The sequence below is a fragment of the Marmota monax genome, unplaced genomic scaffold, assembly GCF_021218885.2.
Source record: "Marmota monax isolate L192 unplaced genomic scaffold, Marmota_monax_Labrador192_F-V1.1 WCK01_AAM20220418_F8-fsc00044, whole genome shotgun sequence".
In the NCBI taxonomy this organism is placed as follows: Eukaryota; Metazoa; Chordata; class Mammalia; order Rodentia; family Sciuridae; genus Marmota; species Marmota monax.
The window spans coordinates 14,937,501-14,960,407 of NW_026695198.1; the positions used below are offsets into that span (position 1 = coordinate 14,937,501).

The following is a 22,907-nucleotide window of genomic DNA, read 5'->3' on the forward strand; positions in this document are numbered from 1 at the left end:
TTTCTCATTCACTATATCTAAGTCCTATCAATGAAACCTCAGAACTGTCTCTTGGATGTCCTTCTGCTTCTCCATCTGGCTCAGGGCCTCATCACCTCCTGGCTGGACTACTTTAATAGCTCACTGGATTTCTTTGCCACATCTCTTTGCCAATTGTTCACATCACAAGTTATCTTCCTAAAAGTCAGATTTGTTTATATCAACTAATCCTTTCACTTTTCTCAGATTAAAATTTCCTTCTTTTGACTGTCCATAACAAGATGAACCTGAGAGCTCTTTATTACCTAATCCTTCACAATCCAGCACAATCTAACTCTTCCCCCAAAACAATTTAATTCTCCTATATGCCAGAAATGTCTAACTTTTTCACCATACAAATGCAGTTCAACCATTAATTACCATGTGAAGCCTTCCCAGTAACCCCAGGTGATTACTCTCCCTATTCTATGCTTTCCACAGCATTTCAATATATCTACTTCAAAACTTATTACATTGAATTATAACTATTTTTTCCCTGCCTTGCCATACTCTGAGTTCTAAGGGACTATTGTGTTAACAAAAAAAGATGTCTGACACAAAATGAATAAGTAAATACCTGCTGCTGCAAAGCTTCTTGATAAGACTGAAGTGATTGTTTAGAAGGCTTTGGTTTATCTTCAAAGACCAATCCTGAATTTACTGCTCGATCATTTGTAATTTTCAGTTCATTCTGTCCAACTGTATTGCTGCATCAAATAAACAATTAATTTGAATTCACCTATCATTCAAGAATAAGAAAATCCAAGAAGAAAATGCAACAGTCCTTTGAAACAGATCAGCATATAAAAACATCTTAAAATAGAGGGCATTTCTCTATAGTAACCTCTTCATAAACTCTTCCCTCCTGTCTCTGTTTTGACAAACCATGAAACTTTCAAATAGCTGATCTATTTCTTGACCTAGGTGATTGTTACTTGGAAGTGAAAACACTTTGGGATAATTCATCAAGAAGTTACACAGAATTTAGGCACTTTTCTGAATATATAAAAATAAATAAACAAAGGAAATCCCTCAAGTAACACCATAACAAATAATGGTTTACTTAGTAAAATACTTACTTATTAAAAATTACTTTCTATCCATTTCAAAAATAAAACAATATAATGTGAAAAGTTAGACTGTTCCAAATAGAATGGGTTTAGGATGTATGTAGTCAGATTAAGGTTCAGAAAGAAAGGAAGAAATGGTAGGGGTATTAATTATATATACAGATCAATAATTTTTAGCAAATTTACAGAGTTGTACCATCATCACCACAATCTAGTTTTAGAACATTTCCATAATCCACAAAATATCCCTTAAATCCATCTCAACCAATCCCCACCCCTCGCCCCCTCCAATCACTAAGTAGCCTGATTGCTGTCTACAGATTTTCTCTGTCTGAACATTTTATATAAAAGGAACCACACAATATGTATGGATTCCTTCAATGATCATATTTTTGAGGTTGCTCTGTTATATCAGTAGTTCGACCCTTTCTATTGCTAAATAGTATTTTCATTGCCTGGATGGATATAAAATATTTTCTTTATCCATATTCACAAGTTGATGGACATACAAACTGTTTCTACTTTTTGATTTTATAAATAACGCTATGAAAATTCAAAACAAGTCTTTGTAGGTATGTTTTACTTATCTTGATTGTATGCACAGGAGTAGAATACAGTAACTTTTTATTTAAGAAACCGCCATGTCCTACAACTATTTTTATATATTAATTTTGTATACAGTAATTCTACTAAAACTCTTATTAATTCTAATATTTTATCTGCATATGCTTTTATAAATAGTACTATTTTTCTCTCTTCTTTTCTCATCCATGTATCTATGTCCTTCCTTTCTCTATAAATCTGCTCCACATACAATTAGGCTATGAAAAAAAGCGGTGTTAGAACAATCTCAAAAATATTTTAAATGTATCATCATTAAAATAATGATATAGATTTTTCATATTTATACTTTCATGAGTTATGTATTTAATAGTGATTAAACTAGGAACACTAAATTTTATTAATACCTATTCTGTGCCAATTGATAATATCACATAGCTTCCTTTTTTTACTGTAGTAGTTAATTTTATAATATTGACTATATCTAACACCAATTAGTATGTCAGACACTGTTCTAGACACTTTACATATTTAATTCATTCAATACTCATTAATGCCCCTATATATTTGCAGAAAGCAAATGTTTAATAATCTAAGGCAATGTTAACAATTCGGAGAAGCAAAAAACTGACCAATAAAAGTAAAGTAAAAAATGTGGGAAATGGTATGTTTATAGTCATTAAAAGCTCCAACATATTTCTGGGAAACTAGAAAGCCACATTCAGTGCATCTGGTCAGTGCTCAGAAAGACTCCAAGAATAATTTCTCACCTCTGGCTGGCACTGAGGTTCTCTACATACAGGAAGTAAAAGCTAAAGCAAAGGTATAAACTGCCTGCATACTGAAGGCTTGTCTCAACACACACACAGAACCCCTTGGCAGGCTGAGAGACTTATTGGTTCAAGACCTTTACAGAAATCTCAGTCCAACCATGAGCTTACCTATTAAGCTAACCTAAAAGGGGCTTCAGTGATTAACTAGCCACAAGAGGTACTTAAAAAGTAGCCAGGAAAACAAAAAACAACAAACAGTAATAAAAATTAGGCATGTGGAGGAAAGAGCTTCTAAATGTATGGTTTTCAACAAACAAATTACAAAACTTGCAAAAAAAAAGGAAGTATGGGCCACGTGCTGGAGGAAAAACAGTCAATACAAAGCCTGAAAAATCCTACACTTTAGATTTACTCAACATAGTTTTTAAATAGCTGTTAGAAATACATCAAAAGAATTAAAGGAGACCATGTCTAAAGAATTAAATTATGAGAACAATGTTTACCAATGTTTATCAATGAGAAAAATTTTTTGAAATATTTTTTAAAACATAATAGAAATGATAGAGTTAAAAGGATAAAAATTTCAGATAGAGCAAAGGGGTGGGAGGGAAAGGAAGGGAGCATGGGGGTAAAAAAGACAGTGGAATGTGACGGTCATCATTACCCTAAGTACATGTATGAACACACGAATGGTGTGAATATACTTTGTATACAACCAGAGATATGAAAAATTATGCTTTATGTGTGTAATATGAATTGTAATGCATTCTGCTATCATATATAAAACAAATTAGAATTTTTTAAAAATCAGGAAAAAAAAGTTTAACAACTGATAATTTTTAAAAAGTCTCTAGAGGAACTCAACAACAGATCTGAACAGGCAGAAGAAATAATCAGTGAATTTGAAGTCAGATCAACTGAGTTTTTCTAGTCTAAAATGCAAAGAAAAAGACTGAAGAAAATGAGCAGAGGGCTGAGGATATAGCTCAGTTGGAAGAGTGCTTGCCTTGCATGCACAAGGCCCTGGGTTCAATCCTCAGCACCACAAAAAAAAAAAAAAAAAAAGAGCAAAGCCTTAGAAACCTTGTAGAACACACCATCAAGTGAACCAATATATGTGTAACAGGAGTCTCAGAAAGTAAAGAAACAGAGAAAAGGACATAAAGAATATTTGAAGAAGTACACAAAATAAAAAGAATACTTGAAAAATAATGGTCAAAAATTTGATGAAAAATATTTACACATCCATTAAGCTCATCAAACTCCAAGTAAGAAAAACTCAGAGATTCACAACTACATATATCAAAAACTGCTAGAAGATAAAAACAAAGAGAAAATCTTGAAAACAGCAAGAGAATAAACAACTGCTCATCATATACAAGGAATTCTCAGTGAGATTAACAGTTCATCAAAAACCACAATGGACGGAAGATGGGGGAATGATAAATTCAAAGAGCTAAAACAAAAGTCTGTTAACCAATATAATTCTATATCCACCAAAACTACCTTTCAAAAATGAAAAACTAAGATACTAATAAATCAAAACTTAAATTATTCCCAACATACCTGTTCCATAAGAAATATTAAATATTAAAAGAGCCCTTCAGGTTAAATCAAAGAACATATGACAGTAACCAAGGAAACACAAAATAAGAGCAACAGTAAAGGTAATTACATATATAACCAAAAGATATTACAAATGTACTAATGCTCTAACTCTTTGATTTAAAAGGCAACTGGATAAAGCAAAAATTTCCAAACTATGTTGATGAGATTAAATATACTAAGATGTAATCTGACAATAATAGTACCAAGTAGAGGAAAAGGAATGGTATTATATTGAAGAAAAAGTTTGTATATTAACTTGGGATTAATCCAAACTCAATTATTCTAAATTAAGATATTAATTTTAATCTGAGCAAAGCCACAAAAACATAGAATTATACTAAAAGAAACAAGGGATATAATGCTATTAAATTTTTAAAACAAAAAGTCCCTTAATTAGGGGCTATTAATAATAATTCCTCCCTTAGGAATAGAAAAACAAAATTTACATAAAACATATAGAAAAAAAATAATAAAATGAAAGATAAAAATCCTACCTTAACAAGAATTACACTAAATGTAAACACTGGCCAGTGCTAGAAGAATGGGTAAAATAAATTTTAAAAAATAAATAAAAACAAAACTACAGCTGTCATTTTGTCTACACAAAGAAATCTTTTGGAGTCAAAAACAAATAAATTGAGGGCAAATTTGGAAAATGTTGTTCAAGGATACAGACAGACATTTATACCAAGGAAATAGAATAGAAAGCCCAGAAATAAACTCTTATATGGCCAAATAAGGGAAAAGATGTTCAATATCACTAAATCATTAGAGAAATGCAAATCAAAACTACAATGAAATACCACCTCAAACATTAGGATGACTAATATTAAAAAAAAAAAAAAAAAAAACAGAAAATAGCAAGTTGACAAGTATGTGGAGAAACTGGAACCCCTATATCCTGGTGGTAAGAACAAAAGATAGTATAGCTGATGTGGAAAACAGTACAGTCGTTCCTTAAAAAAAAAAAAAATTCAGGAGGTTGGGGACTCAGGGCCTTGTGCAAGCTAAGTAAGTACTCTACCACTAAGTCACAGCCTCCAGTCGCCTTAAAAATGTTTTTTAAAGAATTACAGCCAGGTACAGTGATACATGCCTGTAATCCCAGCGACTTCGGAGGCTGAGGCAGGAGGACAGCAAGTTAAAAGCCTGCCTCTGCAATTTAGCAAGGCCCTAAGCAACTAAGTGAGATCTTGTCTAAAAGTAAAAAATAAAAAAGGGCTGGGGATGTGACTCAGTGGAAAAGCACCCCTGGGTTCAATCCCTGACACCAAAAAAAATAAATAAAAAAGAATGAACATGATCCAGCAATTTCATTTCTGTATATATGACAAAAGAACTGAAAATAGGGTCTCAAGGAAATATCTGTACACTCATGCTACTAAGCAGCACTTTTTGAAAAAGCTACAATTTGGAAGCAACCCATATATCTATGAATGGATGAATAAACAATATTTATGGCATATAACATGAACTATTATTCATCTTTTTTAAAATTTATGTTTTAGTTGTAGATGGACACAATATCTTAATTTATTTTTATGTGGTGCTGAGGATCAAACCCAGTGCACACATGTGTGAGGCAAGCACTCTACCACTGAGCTATAGCCCCAGCCCCTATTATTCAGCTTTCAAGTAAGGAAATTCTGATGTGCCATAACAGATGAAAATTAAGAACATATGTTAAGTGAAAAAAAATCAAAAAAAGAAAAATACTGTATGATTCTACTCACATAAGGTATTTACAATTATCAAAAATGATAGAAAATAGAATGGTGACTTATTTTTTTTTTAATCATTGGGGTATAATTTCTCATTTTTCTGATTCTACAGATTGCAGAATCACACTGGTCATAGAGTCACCTATATAGAATGGTGACTTATGACGAAAGAAGATTATAAGGGAAGGAGACATGGGGATTATACCATTATTGTTCAATGGATATGTCATTTCAGTTGACAAGTTAAAAAGAGTTCTGGAGATAGCTGCATAACATTATGAATGTATTAAATACCCCTGGAAAAGGTCTGCTTAAAAATGGTTAAGATGTAAAATTTTATGTTATATTTTAACCCATAAAAATAGTAGGGGAAAAAAGGAATTATTCTTTTAACTAACGACTTACATAATAGGTTGTGCTAGTTGTTGGGTGATAGGAGTCCTAACGTAAGCTGCAGGCTGTACTCCTATCATTCCTGAACCATCTGAAAAGAAAAAAAAAAAAAAAACACATTTATTTCAGAGTACCCTTTTAATAACACTTTATCCCTAAAGGAAAAAGCACATGATGAAATATTTGCTGAGTAAAAGCATCAATATGTTCTTCTGGATTAGGACTTAGTAAAGATCACCACCAGAAAACACAAAATAATTATTTCTTAAATCTAGATGAAAAGGAAATAACTATCAAATATCACTAGGTTATTAATTGAGTATTGCTATTGGTTCAATTTGATTTGTCCCCTCATGCAGGAGTTTAATCCCTTAAAAGAAATGAGAAAGTGAAAACTTAATTTGACTGTGGTGTTTTTACAGTGAGACTTTTAAAAATTAGATTAGGGTGGAGCCCCCATGATTAAACCTGATGGTTTTATAAGGAAAGACTACATGGGCAGAGATCCATGTATACTCCTGCCACAGTGGCACCTGGCAGAAGAAGAGGGACCTCACAAGAGCCTGTACATACTGTTTGAATTTTTGGCCTCCAAAACTATGAGCCAAAATAAACCTCTATCTTTTATAAAGTAGCCTGCTCCGGGCTCTTCATTATAATAACAAAAATGGACTGATACAGATGCTTACTTTATTAAGTTATTCAATATATAATACTTGAATTTAGAAAAGCTGTGGGATTTTTTTTCATTTATATATTTTTCCCTGCATAAAAATCAATTCCTCTTATGAAACCACTGGAAAAAGATATTTACCCTAGAGATCACTTACAATAAGCAAGATTGGGATCCAAAGTGTTTCTGGCACCATAAAAATAGTATGCATCATCATAAGGAGTTCGATAGTTGGTAACTAGAGGTGGAAGTATGGGAGGTGGAGGTAGAGGTGCAACCCTATATCAAACGAAAAATGGAAAATTCTTCTCATATTTTACTGCAAATATTTAATCAAGATATTATTCTTTTGCAAAAGCATTACTGGAATCCCAATCACTAGTTTAGAAAAAGCCACAATCTTGCTCTAATTCGTCAAAAATTATGATTAAAAAGCAAATCAAATAGCATAAAATTTCACAATCTCAAGTACAACACTTATACAAGAAAAAACAAGCTAATATTCAATCATTTAGTACCCAATAATCATTATGTGCCAATATCAAACAAACAAGATACAAAACTATATATTACAAATGATTCCATCTGGAGAAAGGGGCATTTTTTTTTTAGCTTATAAAACGTTCTTTCACAGGAAATGAACCTAAATGGGAAATAAAAATTACTTAAATATCAAAAAGTAAAAGTCTTGATGTAATCTTTAGTATTCCATAAACTTAAAACTTCTGAAAAATCTCAACTTCAGCATTTTATTACTAACTAGAAAACAGCTCTGTATTTCCACCCATGCAGTATTTTCTAATACTAAAAATGGCAAAGGGAAATCCTATAAGATAACAGAAAAAGAAAAGGAGCAATCTGAAATATTTTCAGTTTTTAGTTTATCTTAACAGATTCTCCCTTTTTATTATGTACTCCAAAATGATTCTGAAGAGTTAAGAATGCATTAAATTTTCTTCAGTAGTAAATATTTCTCATATTTACTAGTCACTCCATGTGTCGACCTTCACTATCCTCACAACAGATACTTCAACAAAGAAACTAAATAACAATGATGAAAATGAACTGTTATCACCAACTCCTAAATTTTATGACTTATGTAATATTTAGTCCTCACAACTCTGTAACTGTAGATAAGAAAAATATTATTATTCCACTTTTACAAATGAAATTTTGACGTTCAACAAAGATGCAGTCTTTCCAAATTCCAGACATGAAGTGAAGCATTATGATCCCTAATCTAATGCTAAAACCACAATGCTCTGTCCTTTCAATTCCCTCCCTGTCTTTTGAGTACAGAAGCCATTAGAGAAAATGAAGCACTTGATAAATACAGTAAACACAGCCCTATGATTTGTTAGTGACAAATAAAAGACCAAGTCCTACTCAAAGAAGGAAGGACAGCCCAGAAATATCAATGCTTTAAAAGTTTTAAAACAAAAACCTACAGATTTAAATACATTATGCAAATGTAAAGCATGTTAACATTAACATTAGTAGTAAACAAAAAATAAGATTGAGTCCTACAAAAAGGAAGTATAAACCAGAAAACAGCAATGTTAATAGAATTTTCTTTATATATATATATAGTCTAGTACAGCATGATGCCTTTTATAGAAATCGAATTTTTACTCCAATACCTAAATAACAGTTTTTATAATCTCCACACTTTTATTCCAGACATTTGGGTTGCATAGCCTCAGAATAATCAGAGAAAGAACTGAAGGAAAAAGAAGCTAAAATAAAATCATATAAACAAAAGAGCCATATTAGAAACTTTTCCTGCATAAGTTGAAAGAAGACTTCAATGTTTGCCAAATGGAAATAATAAAATTGAGGATAATGCATACTTTCTTTATGATAAAAGGTATTAAAAATATGACCCAAACCTAAATTTTACTTAGCAATTCATTCTACAAATATAAATCATCATTAAACAACAAAAAAAGATTTCCTTTGTTTTTATAATAGTTTTAGACCAACAACAAAAATCAATTTCAAGAGAAATTATTTGGCAAAGCTATTAATGATACAAAATCTCTGAAGGATAATGTCATCTGCTTCAGCATATCCTTCTAAACATAATATATAACAATACCATACCTAATTTCAAAACACAAAACATTTTAAACAAGCACCTGGGAGGCACCATTTCACCAAGAGTACTGTTGAGTCCATTGTGCAAATCTTCATTCTGAGAAGGGATGGAGTAAACTGAAGGAATGGGTTGGGCAGACGGGGCAGATAAAGGAGGGAGAGGTGTCTGGAAAGCTACTCTGGGTCTTTCAGGTGGAATCATCTCTTCACGGTGTCTTGGTGCCATACTAAAGTGCTTTAGCCTATCAGGCTAAAATAAAGAAAGAAAAATCTGTTTGTTAACATAGAATCATAAATTTAGAGGCAGAAGGAACTTCAAAAGACCCTTTTTATCCCCACAGTCATTTAAGACAGTCACAGAATAACAGAATTTTATAACTATAAAATATTTAAAGATCGAATTCTTATTTTACAAATGAGTAACTGAGGCTCCCAGGGAATTACATAAATCACATAAGGTCTTGATGTTAATAAATATTCAGGCAACAACGAAAGCCAAATACCAATTTTAAATACTCTTTCTATTATAACATAATTCTATGCTACTTCTCTATCTAATAGCAAAGTACTCTGTAGAACAAGATCAGCGAACACTTTCTATAAAGGGCCAGACAGTAAAGATATTAGGCTTTGCAGGCCATGTAGTCACTTCAGAACTACCAAACTCAGCCTAGAAATGAAGGAGGCTGTGCTGCAATAAAACGTTATTAACAAACGCAAGCAAAAGCAAGATTTGGGTACAGACCACAGTTTGTTAATTCCTACTCTAGCACTACATTTATTATTATTTGATTATTTGACTTATTATAATTTGATTTGAACATCAAATATAAACCCAAAAATAATGTTCAATTACTATTTCAATTACTGTTACTAACATTTATTCTCATAAATCAACTTGACACCCTTTAGGAGTTTCAATTCAAAGATAAATAACATCTGTCACACAATCTAAAATTTAACACACCAATCTCTCAAATTAAAAAGCTCTAGTTTATAAAAGGAATGTAAAAGCTACTTCAGAAGTATATATTGATGGAAGAAAATATATTTAGCTTTGGAATTTTTCTTCTTTTTCTCTGCCATGGTATTCTTCTCACATTAATCTACAAACCTTATTCTGTGAACAGTCAGAAGCACATAGTGGGAGATACTTTTACAGTATTAAACTTTCATCTGCTGGGGTTTGAGTACTGGGCTTATTACTTAAGCACATACTCTACCACTGAGCTATATTTCCAGTTCTAGTATTAAACTTTTAAAAAACAGATAAATAACCTAAAGGATATATACTTAGTGAAAGTCAATCAGAAACTGCCTAAACTTGAATAATAAATAGAATAATTATAAGGATTTGCTGTATCCCTTTTAAAGAATTAACTTTTTAATGAAATTAAAGGTAATAACCATCATTTAAAGATGAAACAAACACTTCCCTCAATAAACTACATATATATATATATACACACACACACACACACACACATATATATACATATACATACATATATATGTATACATACATATATATATACACACACATATATATGTATACATACATATATATATATACACACGCATATACACACACACACACACAATATATATATATATTCAACTACAAAAAAAGTACATTGTGGTAAGAGCAATAAATTGTTACCTCCTTCTTACTTAACTGCAATGATGTGAGTAATTCATTCCACTTAATGATGAGAATTGCAAAATTAAAGTAAAAATAGGATTATTATCTCTCTAGTTTTACATTAAATAACAATTACTAAAATGCTTAGAGACTAGAATTAAAGCTTTCAGTTTCTTTGGAAATCACTCTCATATAAGAAAAGCAAGTAGCTAAAACATATCCAAGAAAAATATTCACATGATTTTAAGTTATACTGAGATAACTTGCCTTTTGAATAGTATATATGACAAAGTAAAGAACTAATTAAAAACAAATTAAAAATGATGCACAAATAAAAAGAAAAAATTTTCTTAGGAAAATAAAAAATAAGAGTTAAGATTTATATTTCATAAGGACTGAATTAATTTCTGTTTAAACTGATCTAATCTTAGAGTTCCCCAATATTCTCTATCCCTACCTACCACTGATTTCAAAAGGCTTGTTTGAATTAAAAATTGAAATATTAGAAGATGCCAGGAACCCTTACCGATTTCTCAGGGTCTTGTACTCCAGAAGCTGCAACTCTGAGTTCTAAATCTTTTTCTCTAAACAAAATTAAAGTTTTGTATATTAAAAAGTTATTATAAACACTATCTAAATTATAACCATTATGGAAACAAAAGTCTTCGAATATAATTACTTTAACAATGAAGTTTTAAATAATACCAAAAAAATCAAATTTTCTGACCTGGTGCAAAGTAAACTGGGATTTACATGTAACTGACAGAATAAGTATTCAAAACCAGTGGGTTTTGAAGACAATTCAAAGATAATTCACACCAAATGAAATACAAAAGTAAAACTAATCTTTATGAAACTAAACAACTATTTTTAGGGCACATATGTATTTTCAGTTTCCAAAAAGAAGGATAAAATTTACAACCAAACTTTCTAATACGAATTTTTAAGAAATCAATATTAAAGATGGCCAGCATCAGATAGCAGATATTAGCTTCCTCTTAAGGTTCCAGGGTACTACAGGATGATAAGTCTCAAATTCTCTAGTATCCAAATGTCCTGTTTCATATCTACTATTTTGCAGATATTTGTACAAGACAACAAACACTGAGACTTGTATACAATATAAATACCTGTAGTTCATCATATGTTTATATTTATATTGCATATGGGGGTGTGCTTACCATATCAAAATGAAAAAAGGCCGCATACTTTTGTATCTGTTTACTATGTAAAAGATAATGCAACGGGCATACAGATAATGTTAAACACTACTCAAACACAAAAACAGCAAATTTAGGAAGGAAATGAAAAGGCTTTTATAGCATACATACAGTCTCATGCATCTATAACAAAGTCTACTCATAGTATTTGTTTCATTTTCCTTACTGATTTACAATCAAATGATTAAATTACAAGTGATTTACAAATGAAAGATTATATTAGAAAAAACAGCTCCTTAGTTTACCATCATGTCATTTTATGCAAGTCTTTTAAACTCAAAACACCTGTGTTAAATGCAAACCTTTCATTACCGTCTCTTGTTCTTCTGTTGCTCAGCCATTTGTTCCAATAGTTCTTGTCTATATTTTTCTTTCCTCCTCTGAATAACTTCCCGATCTTCACCTCCTAGATAGTGGTAAGAAAAAATGCAGTCTTACAACTCAAGTAGCATACAACTCAAACTCAGTTTAAAAAAAAAAAAAAACTTCATTTTAAATTATATCAAAGAGTAATTACTAAATATTCAAGTACAGAAAAATAATCACATGTGTCAGTACCTCTTCAATTAACTTCATAATTTATGAGATGCTACCATGTGTCAAACATAAATACATTAGTAATTCTAAGCCTCTACCTTTAGTCAAAAATCTTCCTAAATAACAGAATATTCTAATCCCATCCCCATTTTTCTAATAATGTAGTTAATAACTCCATAAACCTCTTAAATTTAACAAATATCCATTCAAAATGGACCTCTCAAAATGAAGCTCCCCTCTTTGTTTTCTGTTAATGGCCCAAATAAGAAGCTCTAACACCTTTCTATAACTTTGCTCATCCTCTCTTATTCAACACATGAGGCCCTTCCTTACTATTCAAAAGGCCATTAACCTTGCAGCAATAACTCTCCCAAATTCCCTTCTCTGTACTCCAATACATGGAAGCACACTTACATAAGATTCACTGTCTTAAAATACAACACTAATTATTGCTCCAAAAACGTCAATGGCTACCTCCATTCTACAGGGAAAAAAAAGAAAAAAGAAAAACAATACAAACCTCTCACCTTGGTATCACTTATGTAAAAATTCAGTTGATTAAACAGTTGGATCCAGGGAAGAATATTATGATTATTGCATAAATTAGTGCCACAAAATAATCTCTTAATGTAGATATGTACAATCTAAATGCTTCGTAAATTGTAAGTATCAAAATTCAATAGAATCAGCCATTTGTCTACTGCCTTAATTATTGGTCTCTCAACCATTAGTGGGTGTCCATTCAGCACAGACATCAGCAACAGTGAAGCTCCCCAAGTAGTAACATGAATTATGTTCAAGTTAATAAGGGTGTTTTATAATTAAAGTAAACCTCCATTCTACTTCTGACCAGGATGGAAAAACAAGCACAGGACTGTCTGTAAAAAACTAGAAAACTAGACTTTCTTCATGAGATAGTAGTAAAAATATTATATAACTTTGTCAAAGTTAATTTATAGGTTAAAATCCTTTATATCCAAACATAAAATAACTATTTCCCAGACAGACAACAGGAAGCACAGGATTATAATATCGGAGAGAAGGAAAATAAATGAGGTGAGCCCTATAAATATTTGAGTTTCTGCCCAAATGCAATTTCCAGACCATGTGCACAAGGAAAGAAAACTCAAACAGAACCAAGAAACCAAGTTCAAGTGAGTAAAGAGGGCTGGGAGTCGGGGAAAGGCAGATCAGTGGTAGAGTGCATATCTTGTACCCTGGGTTCGATCCCCAGCACCACAAAAAACTTAAGTGAGTAAAGAGCAAAATTCAGGAATAATAAAATGCCTGGAAGTTGCAGGGCAAAGATCCATAATGAAGTGTGCCCTTCAGACTTGGCGTTGTACTAGTCTGAACATTCATATATTAAAATTTCATTTGGCTAGAAAAAAACACAAAGGAGAACAAGTATGTGAAATTCAGAGACATGAAACAAAAGTGAGAAATTCTAGTTCCCCAAAACTAGTGTAGAGTTCTCAGTGATTCCCCACAGTTTTAAGGGAAGACCCCAGAAAGGTCACTCTGTAATAGCAAAGCTGAACTATCTCCTGTACTACTCTACATGTCCCTAACTAAATCTGAAAACAGGTCTCAATAAGATAAAAATTGCTCCTTAGGAAAAGAGTAATGTGATGATGTAAGGCAAAATTTGAAAATGGTTCCTATGTTTTCTGCTCCCTGTTGCTGAGTGCCTATATAATCCCCAATCCTTGTGTATAGGTGGGACCTGTGACTTGCTCCTGTATAATAAGAAAGGATGAAAGAAATTTACAGATTTAATTAAGGTAACATATCAATTACTTTTAGAATAATTAAAGGGGAGATTATCTTGGGTAGGCCTGATATAATTGGCTTAAGGCCCTCAGATAAGAGAATGAGGACTCTTTGAGTTCAGAAATTCTCACTGCTAACATTATCAAGTGAGCAGTCATGGTGAGAAACAGCAGACAACATTTAGTAACTCAGAGAGTTGCTACTGGTCATCCAGTAAAAGGCCAGGCCTTCAAAGTCAAAAGAAATGCGTTTTGCCAAAACCCTGAAAGAGCATGAAAGCAGGTATTTTCCCAAACATCCAGGTGAAAAATAAAGCCTGGCTAATACCTGGATTATAGCCTCCTGAGACCATGAATATATGACCTTAACTAAGTAATGCCTAGACTTTGGATCTATACAACTTGAGATGTAATAAATGTAGATTGTTTTCAGTCACTGAATTTATGGTAATTTGTGATAATGCAATAGAGAACTAATAATATAGTGAGAAAGCCATAACCAGTAGAAAACTAGTCAATATAAAAAAAGCACATAAATGACAGAAGATGAAACAGACAAGGGTATTCAAATAGCTATTATACTTATGGTCAAGAATTTAAGTGAAAATAGAAACATAATGAGGGACAAAATGGAAGCCACTGTAAAGAACCAAATGAGGAGTTTTGCTTATGCTTAGAAAGTACAAAGCCACAAAAGAACTATGCTCTGATCTTACAATGAGAAGAAGCTCAATCATTAACAAAATCATAACTTTTTAAAAGCTCATCAGAGAGCTAAATTTATAAGCAACCAAATGAAATAAATACCAAATACAAAAAACAATACATGAAGAAATGGGACAATTAACTTAAGAGGTGGCCACCATAAAAGCAGGTAAGAAAACAATAGAAACTTTATTAAATTCTTAAGTCCATGTGTGGGTTAGATATGGAATCCCTGGAAGCCCCAGACACAGAGAAATCTGTACTCACTTGCCAGCCTCCACCAGATGCTTATCAAAAAGCTTAGGATGGGGCAATATCTGTGGCACTTAGGCACAAAATATTATCCACTTTGCAGACTTTTCTCTCATACAAAAGCAAAAGCCATAATCTACTGTTGAGAGGCAGAAAAATGCCTTAGACTCAGCGTCCTACACTCATACAAAGCAAAAGTTTGCTACTCTTAGAAGATCAGGGTCATTGCTGAAAACCTAAAATAACACTGAGAATATCCCTACAACAATCCAAGCCTCACACTAAAGATAACACTGTCAGAGAACTTAATACTTTCCTCTATGCAGAAGCAGAGAAAAACCATTAAGGATATATATGACATAAAGACACTATTAATCAGCTTTATTTAATTGACATTTATAAACCACTACACTTAACAAATACACCATACACATTCTTTCAAGTACACCTAACACATTTACCAAGATAGGCTATATTCTGAGACTTTTACTAAAGAATTTCAACAAACTTGAAATAATTTAAATTATATAAACTTATGAAATTATATAAATTAGGCTCTCAGACAACAAACATTGAATAAAAATACAAAAGGAGAGCTGGGTTTGTGGCTCGGTGGTACAGCGCTTTCCTCACATGCATGGGGCACTGGGTTCGATCCTCGGCACCACATAAATAAATAAAATAAAGGTATTATGTCCATCTACAACTAAAAAAAGTTTTTTTAAACACAAAAGGAAAAATCCCCAAACACATGGCAATTTATATATTACTTCTAAATAACCCTGATTCTATTACAAATCTCACAATACATTGTTATTTCACTCCAAACAGTCAACTATTTATTTGTTAAGGATGAAAATAAACACACTAATGTATTATGCATATATTTACCAAATTTTGTGCATGTATATGCACATATATACAGATGACAGTATAAGTAAAGAATATAAAATTAAAGCTTTTATGTTATAAAATGGACACAGAAAATTATCTATGCATAAAATAGCTTACCTGAGAATCTAATCAATTCGATTGAAAACATCTTAGGACTCAAAATATTCAGGAAGGTGACACATTATAAAATACATATTCAAAAAAGTAAAGGCCAGAAATGAGGTCCTTTCAGCAAAATAGGAAGATGAATTTCAATTCAGTTGAAATGAGAATATCTTAACAATCAGAGCTGCCTAAAGATGGAATGCCCTGCCTCTAGAGATTAAGAACACTGCAGGTATGTTCAAATATAGTCTGGGGGAAAATGACTTTTAACAATTTGGTCCAAATATTAAATAAAGTCAATTATCTCACTAAATAGTCAAAAACAATTCCCAAATTACACTAATGATAAATTCATGCTGTTCATTTTTAAAATTTCAGAGTCTTAATATTTTTATTCATAAAATTATCACTTAGTTTTCAGCTTAGAAAGGCATTTCTCCTATTTTTACCATGTAATAACTATATCTTTAGAACATAATCTATAGCCAGGTTAAACTGGTCAGTTCTCATAAACTTTATACTAGAATGAAATTCTAGATGCTATGCCATTTTTTTATCTGGCCATTTCAAGGAAACAGAAGTCTGAGATTATAATATGATTATATGTCTCGAAGCCAAGATTTAAATTACTGACAGCTTTTAGGTTGAATAAGCCTAACATGTTATCCAATTTCTTCACATATTTTATTAAAACCAAAATTCAGTTAATTTTTTTAACAGTTTTCAGACAAAGAACAGACCTCTTTTGTATTTAAAGGTACAAACAGGAAACAATGTTCTCTTCATACAACTTCTGAAATTGTGACAAGGGTAATATATAGCAAATTCAAAAGTTATATTCTGGAAAGACCTTGACTTCTATATCATTTGGATCTGGAATGTTCCCAAAAGACTCATGGACTGAAGCCTGGTCCCAGTACAGCAATGTTCTGAAGTGGGGCTTTTGGGATCCTGAGGGCTCTTGGGATCTTGAGGGCTCTTGGGATCTTGAGGGCTCTGATCTCATCAATGGATTAATCTACTAATGGGTTCATAATTGAGAGGACTATTAGGAGGTGGTAGAAACTGTAAAGTCTAGTGGGAGAAAGTAGGTCACTTAAGGACATACACTAAAATCAAGTCTCATCCCTGCCCCACTGGCTACTTCCTGGCTACCATGAGATAAGCTTGTCTGCTCTACCACACAGTCCCTGTCACACGATGTTCTACTTTACCAGGAGCCCACAGGGATAGGGCCAAGCAACTTTGGACTAAAACTTCTGAAAGTAAATCTTTCCTCCTCCTTTAAGTTGTTTATCTCAGTTAGTCACAATAACAGAAAGCTGACTAATTAAACCTCTGAAAAAACAAATATAAAATTTAGACCATTATCCTTATTTGAACAAAACACCTTCTCAGAAACTATACGGAAAGAACAAAGGAAAAAAATGGATCAATTCGAAGAAATTGAACTAAAATAGAAGGTAGTTTTGTGCTAGCTGAAGAAACAAGAAAATATAGGGAAAAAAATCACATATAAAATAGTATAAAAAGAGCCATGCTACAACAAAGTACTAATAAAGTGAAGCACAGTGGTACATGCCTGAAATCCCAGCAACTTGAGTGGCTGAGACAGGAGGACCACAAGTTCAAGGCCAGCCTTAGCAATTTATAAAGACCCTAAGCAACTGAGGACCCTGTATCAAAATAAAATAAAAAGAACTGAATATGTAGCTCAATAGTAAAGTGTCCCTGGTTTTAATCTCTAGTATCAAAAAAAAAAAATGCTAATAAAATATGAAAGCTTTTTACTAGCCAGGCACAGTGACATGAACCAAGAAGCAGAAGCAACAAGGTTGTAAATCCAACCCCAACCTGAGCAACCCGATGAGATCCCATTTCAAAATAAAAAAATTTTTAAAGGGTTGGGGAGCTCAGTGGCAGATCACTTGCCTAGCATCTAGAAGGCCCCAGTACCCCCAACAAACAAAAAAGCCTATTAACTAAAACCAAAGTTTCATTCATCAACTACAGAATTTATAGAAAACACACACCAAATAAGCTAATTAGCTTTACAGTTATACACAGAACTATACAATGTGTGTTAAATGATTAGCATGGTACCTATCATGAAATAAGCACTGGATAAACATTTTCTACTGTTATTAAAAGTAGTACTACTTACAATACTGAGTTCTCACTAAAAACCTTTTATACAACATTCTGCAAAAGACTAATCTATTGGAAATTTGTACATACCAAAAAGCATTCCTGCAAAAGGACTACAGATATCTCTAGTAGATTTGGATGGTTCATTATCTTGAGCACTACAACAGAAAGAAAAAAAAATTATTTGCAGGAAGCAAAATTTCAATAAAATGTAGGTATAAGTTACTAGCCTTTCCAAGTGCTAGAACAGTATAATATTTATATCTTTTTAAAGGTAAGGTAAAAATCATAAAATTTTATTTCTTTATGTAGTGAGATTCCAAATTTTAAAGGTAAGGTAAAGTCATAACATTTCAATTATTTATATAGTGAGATTCCAAATGTATTTAGACTCATCCAGCTTCACTGGATTTACAGTTCAAAAAATAAAAATCTTTCTCATAATAAATTATCCACTCAGGAAAATAAGTACACATAAATAAGTCCTAAAAAAAGAAGAAGAAACAGTATAACCAATAAACAACTTGGAAAAGATCACCCCTTTAAAAATAAAAATTTAAAAAAAAAAAACCTTCCTTGGAAGATAAGAAGAAGGAAAAAAACGGATAAATCCCTCAACAAAAACTTAATTAGAACCAAATAGTAGTCCATTATTGCAAGTATTCTTTGTATATTATTACATATCCTCAAAAAAAATAGACACATTTCTTGACATATGACAATACTATTTTCTTTCTATACTATAGATTAGAACTATTTATTCTTATGTATGAACAGGAAAGCCACCAAAATGATAAAAACTATTAACAGTTTTTTTTCAACAAATATATAAGCACTAATCTTACAAAGTAAACATAAATATTATCTACTTTATAAGCTAAAAAAAAAACAAAAATAAAGTTCTAAAAGAAAAATTTACATTGCAGGAATATCTTCACTATATTTCCAGTTAAAGTGCATTACCATAACTCCAGGATATCTATATTTTTTTAATTTTTTTATTTGTTTTAATTAGTTATACATGAAGTAGAATGCACTTTGATACATCATATATAATGAATATAATTTCTCATTCTTCTAGTTATACATGATGTAAAATCCCATTGGGCATATAGTTATAATATGTACCTAGGGTAATAGTTTCTGATTCATTCTACTATCCTTCCTACCCTCATAGGATATCTTGATTTTTAATCCACTAAATTATGTTTATTGCCCCCTTAATTATTTCATTCTTTATAATGATACAGACTCATTCTGAACACCTTGACAAGTTTTATAACCAAAACTTTGTTCTTCAAAATGATGCTATAAAAGTACTATATATTTTCATTTACGATTAGTTCTCACCCCCCCTTTTTTTTTCCTTCTCTTAATTTCTCTGTCACTAGCAAGGAAGGCTATTAACACTACTTTTTCAGTAACTCAGTTTTAGGCAAGTGCTTTTCATAGTGTACTGGCTCAAGGGCAGAATTTATAGCACATACTATACCTTTTACTTCCAGCAGATGAAATTCGTTTATTTGATTGTTCTGTGAAATCATCATCATTCTCCATAGAAGGCACGTTCCCTCCTCTGTTCCCATGCATCCTTAAAAACATATTAGCTTACAGAGTATATTCCACATACAGTGGGGCCTTTTATGTCTCTTTGAGTTTTAGCATTTTTTGTTGGAATCATTAAAGGGAACAAAGTATTAAAAACTTTGTTATAAACACATTCTAAAATTAATTCAAATAAGGTTTGTTCTAAGTATAAACACTAAGGGGATTGGGTTATGGCTCAGTGATGGAGCATTTGCCAGGCATATGTGAGGCACTGGGTTTGATTCTCAGCTAAATAAATAAATAAATGTTTTTAAAAAATAACAAACACTAAGACTTTGGCGGGGGGGGGGGGGGAATTTGTTTCGTGGATGTGTTTTAGGTTTCTTTGTTTGTTTTCAGTTCTAGGGATCAAACCCAGGGCCTCATGTATTCTAGACAAGTGCTCTCTACCACTAAGTCACATTCTCAGCCCCTAGTGCATTATACTCATTTCAATATAATATCTAGAAATTTTTTATTTCAAAATTACAATGTTGAGACATATTTTTAAAGTTAAATTCAGGTAATATATTAAGACTGTTGCAGGGAGTGGTTCTTTTTGTTCACTTTTGTTTGATTTTATTTTGTTTTCGGTACCAAGGATTTAACCCAGGGATGTTTTATGTGGCCACATTCCCATATTCCCAGCCCTTTTTATGTTTTATTTTGAGACAAGGTCTTGCTAAGTTGCTTAGGGCCTTGATAAACTGCTGAGGCTGACGCTGGACTTGCAACTTGTCTGCCTCAATCTCCCGAGCCGCTAGGGATACAGGCATGCACCTAAGACTGGCTCTGAGGCGTTTTTTTTTTTTTTTTTAATCATTCACTTAAGTGAAATTGTGTGCCTTGTACATGCCAAACTCTTTTGGGCACTGGGATACATGGTCCCTGCACTCATAAAGATTATCGAAATTCAAAATGATATTGTTTTCTAATTCAAAATCATATCCTGGAAATTTGTTTACTGCACATACAAACCTTTTTAACTTAAAAATATAGTCACAGTCTTACCATTAAATTAACCCAAATATAGAAAAAGATGACATTTGCCAACAATGCAAACCATATTAAAAAATAAATGTTACCAAAAGCTGAATGGAAAATGTGAAGTGTGGGCTGAAATGATTAGTTCATGTTAGTTACAAGGTTCATAAACAAAAAGAAAGATTAGATTTTTTTAAATTTTCTTCTTTAAAACCTTTTTGGAAAATAACAATGAAAAAATGTTTTTTAATTAACTTTTTTTTCCATTTGGCAAACACTGATTTTTTTTAATATTAATTTCTCATACCACAGAAAACAACATGACTTTTTACACCAACATTGACCAACCCCATGAAAACCAGTATTCGAGTTAACAAATCTTTCTCAACAGTACTGATAGAAGAAACATGGTTGTTTAAGTACTCAATATTTTAGATGAATTTCATTATCAGATTAATGAACCTGGTAATTTTTTGTTTTAAAAAAGGAACTTTTTATTCTCCATTGCATAAGCATATAAAAGTCTTTCTTTTGTTTCTATCACACAAGCCATTGTTAATATCACCTGCAAAGAAAAAACTATTAATATTTTAATCTTAATAACTTGACTTGGCATGATACATTTATGGTTTCCACTTTTCATCACATCTAAAACTGAATTCTTCACAGGCCCTTTTAAAAAAGAATTTCAAAATTACGTCAATTTACTTTAAAAAAAAAAAGCTGGTTTTAGCTAACCTAAAGCCTAGGTGCATCTCTTGAGCTCACACATCAGTTTAGGATCATTCCCTATTTCTGCTACTGAAATAAGAGATAAATATAAACTCAAATTCAAATTTATAATTAACAATGCCAGGTAACCAGATTTAGTTATATTAGATCTCTACAAATATACATGTGAAGAAGATCTAACAGTGCAAGTCTGAAACCGACTATTCTTAGAAAGCTTGGATTGTACAGGTGACCCTACGCTAGAACCTGGAACATAAGAGTTTAAAAAGGGTTCTCACTATACCCAGAATGGCTCAATATTCCTAAACTATTTACACAAACAATATAGTTCATGCTGAAACACCTCTTTCCTTCAGGGAGTCTCAAATTTTAATACAGCTAGAAAAGCAGTAACTACATGACTCGCCCCAAACAAAACCCTGGGCAGCCCCAAATAAAAATCTTGGGTACTGAGTCTCAAATGAGTTTCCTGGTTGTCACAATTCAGTGCTGGAATAATGAAGCATTTCCTGTTTGACTTCACTGGGAAAGGACTTTTAGAAGCGCCTCTCTGGTTTCTTTCTGACTTTGTCAAAATGCACTTTTTCCCTTAGCTCATTTTTCCTTATATCCTTTGATGCAATAAATCATAACCATTAATATAACTATATACAAAGTCCCATCTTCTAGCAAATCACCAAACCTGGGAACCCACAGTACAACACACAAAAGAAATTAATTGATATGATTAAAAGATTATCTATAACAATGAAAATTTTAACACAGAGAAATTAAGCTACAAATATCTTAAAGCATAATTTGTGATCCTAGAATTAAAGGTCACTTAGACATTCAAAACTTTGTTCAAAAATCACCCAAGAACTTGTGACTGACTTCCTGGACTTTCAGTTGTCTAAAGACAGTATTCAAATTTACAATTTTAACTTATTTTATTCCACTATATCCAAAGTATCCATATTAAAATGTGTTTTAAAGGCTCTTCATTACATACAAATAATAAAACAAGCATCATATGAGGTCATTTTCAAAGTTCACTCTAAATCTAAGAAATTTAACAATTTTATTTATGTATAAGTTCAAAGTCTCTGCTAAAATCTAAAGTAAAACCCACAGATTTCCCAGTGACCAGTTCATACAAAAAATGTCCTAAGGTGTACCTTCCAATGAAGGAAAAAAAATTCAGTAACAAGATTATAAAAGCCACCTGTCACTGATAATTTCAATAAAATCAATACAAAAGAAATGTTTAAGAATCCAAGAAAAAGAACAGAAATATACATTTCACTACAAAGACCATAATACTGGTTCCTCTTCAGATCATGAAAATCTTTTACCTTTTACTAAAAAGATCATAAAATCTTAAGGCAGCAACTTCATAAAATTATTGATATGACTGTGTTTAACTTTGTTAAATT

General features: G+C 31.9%; 1 protein-coding gene across 9 annotated transcripts in view; it reads right to left on the minus strand.

The window, feature by feature from the left end:
* Cspp1 (centrosome and spindle pole associated protein 1) overlaps positions 1-22,907 on the minus strand; it is a 110,274-nt gene that overhangs the window by 50,253 nt on the left and 37,114 nt on the right. For 4 of the 9 annotated variants that reach the window (XM_058573974.1, XM_058573973.1, XM_058573972.1 and 1 more), the window contains 9 exons: positions 19,682-19,780; positions 18,280-18,347; positions 12,089-12,182; positions 11,083-11,140; positions 10,575-10,616; positions 8,956-9,164; positions 6,975-7,096; positions 6,157-6,235; positions 596-725 (listed from right to left, as the gene is read on the minus strand). In XM_058573974.1, the coding sequence (XP_058429957.1) occupies positions 596-725; positions 6,157-6,235; positions 6,975-7,096; positions 8,956-9,164; positions 10,575-10,616; positions 11,083-11,140; positions 12,089-12,182; positions 18,280-18,347; positions 19,682-19,780 (901 nt within the window). The remainder of the gene's footprint in view (positions 1-595; positions 726-6,156; positions 6,236-6,974; positions 7,097-8,955; positions 9,165-10,574; positions 10,617-11,082; positions 11,141-12,088; positions 12,183-18,279; positions 18,348-19,681; positions 19,781-22,907) is intronic. The other 5 variants (XM_046428535.2, XM_046428532.2, XM_046428531.2 and 2 more) reach the window with 2 other exon arrangements.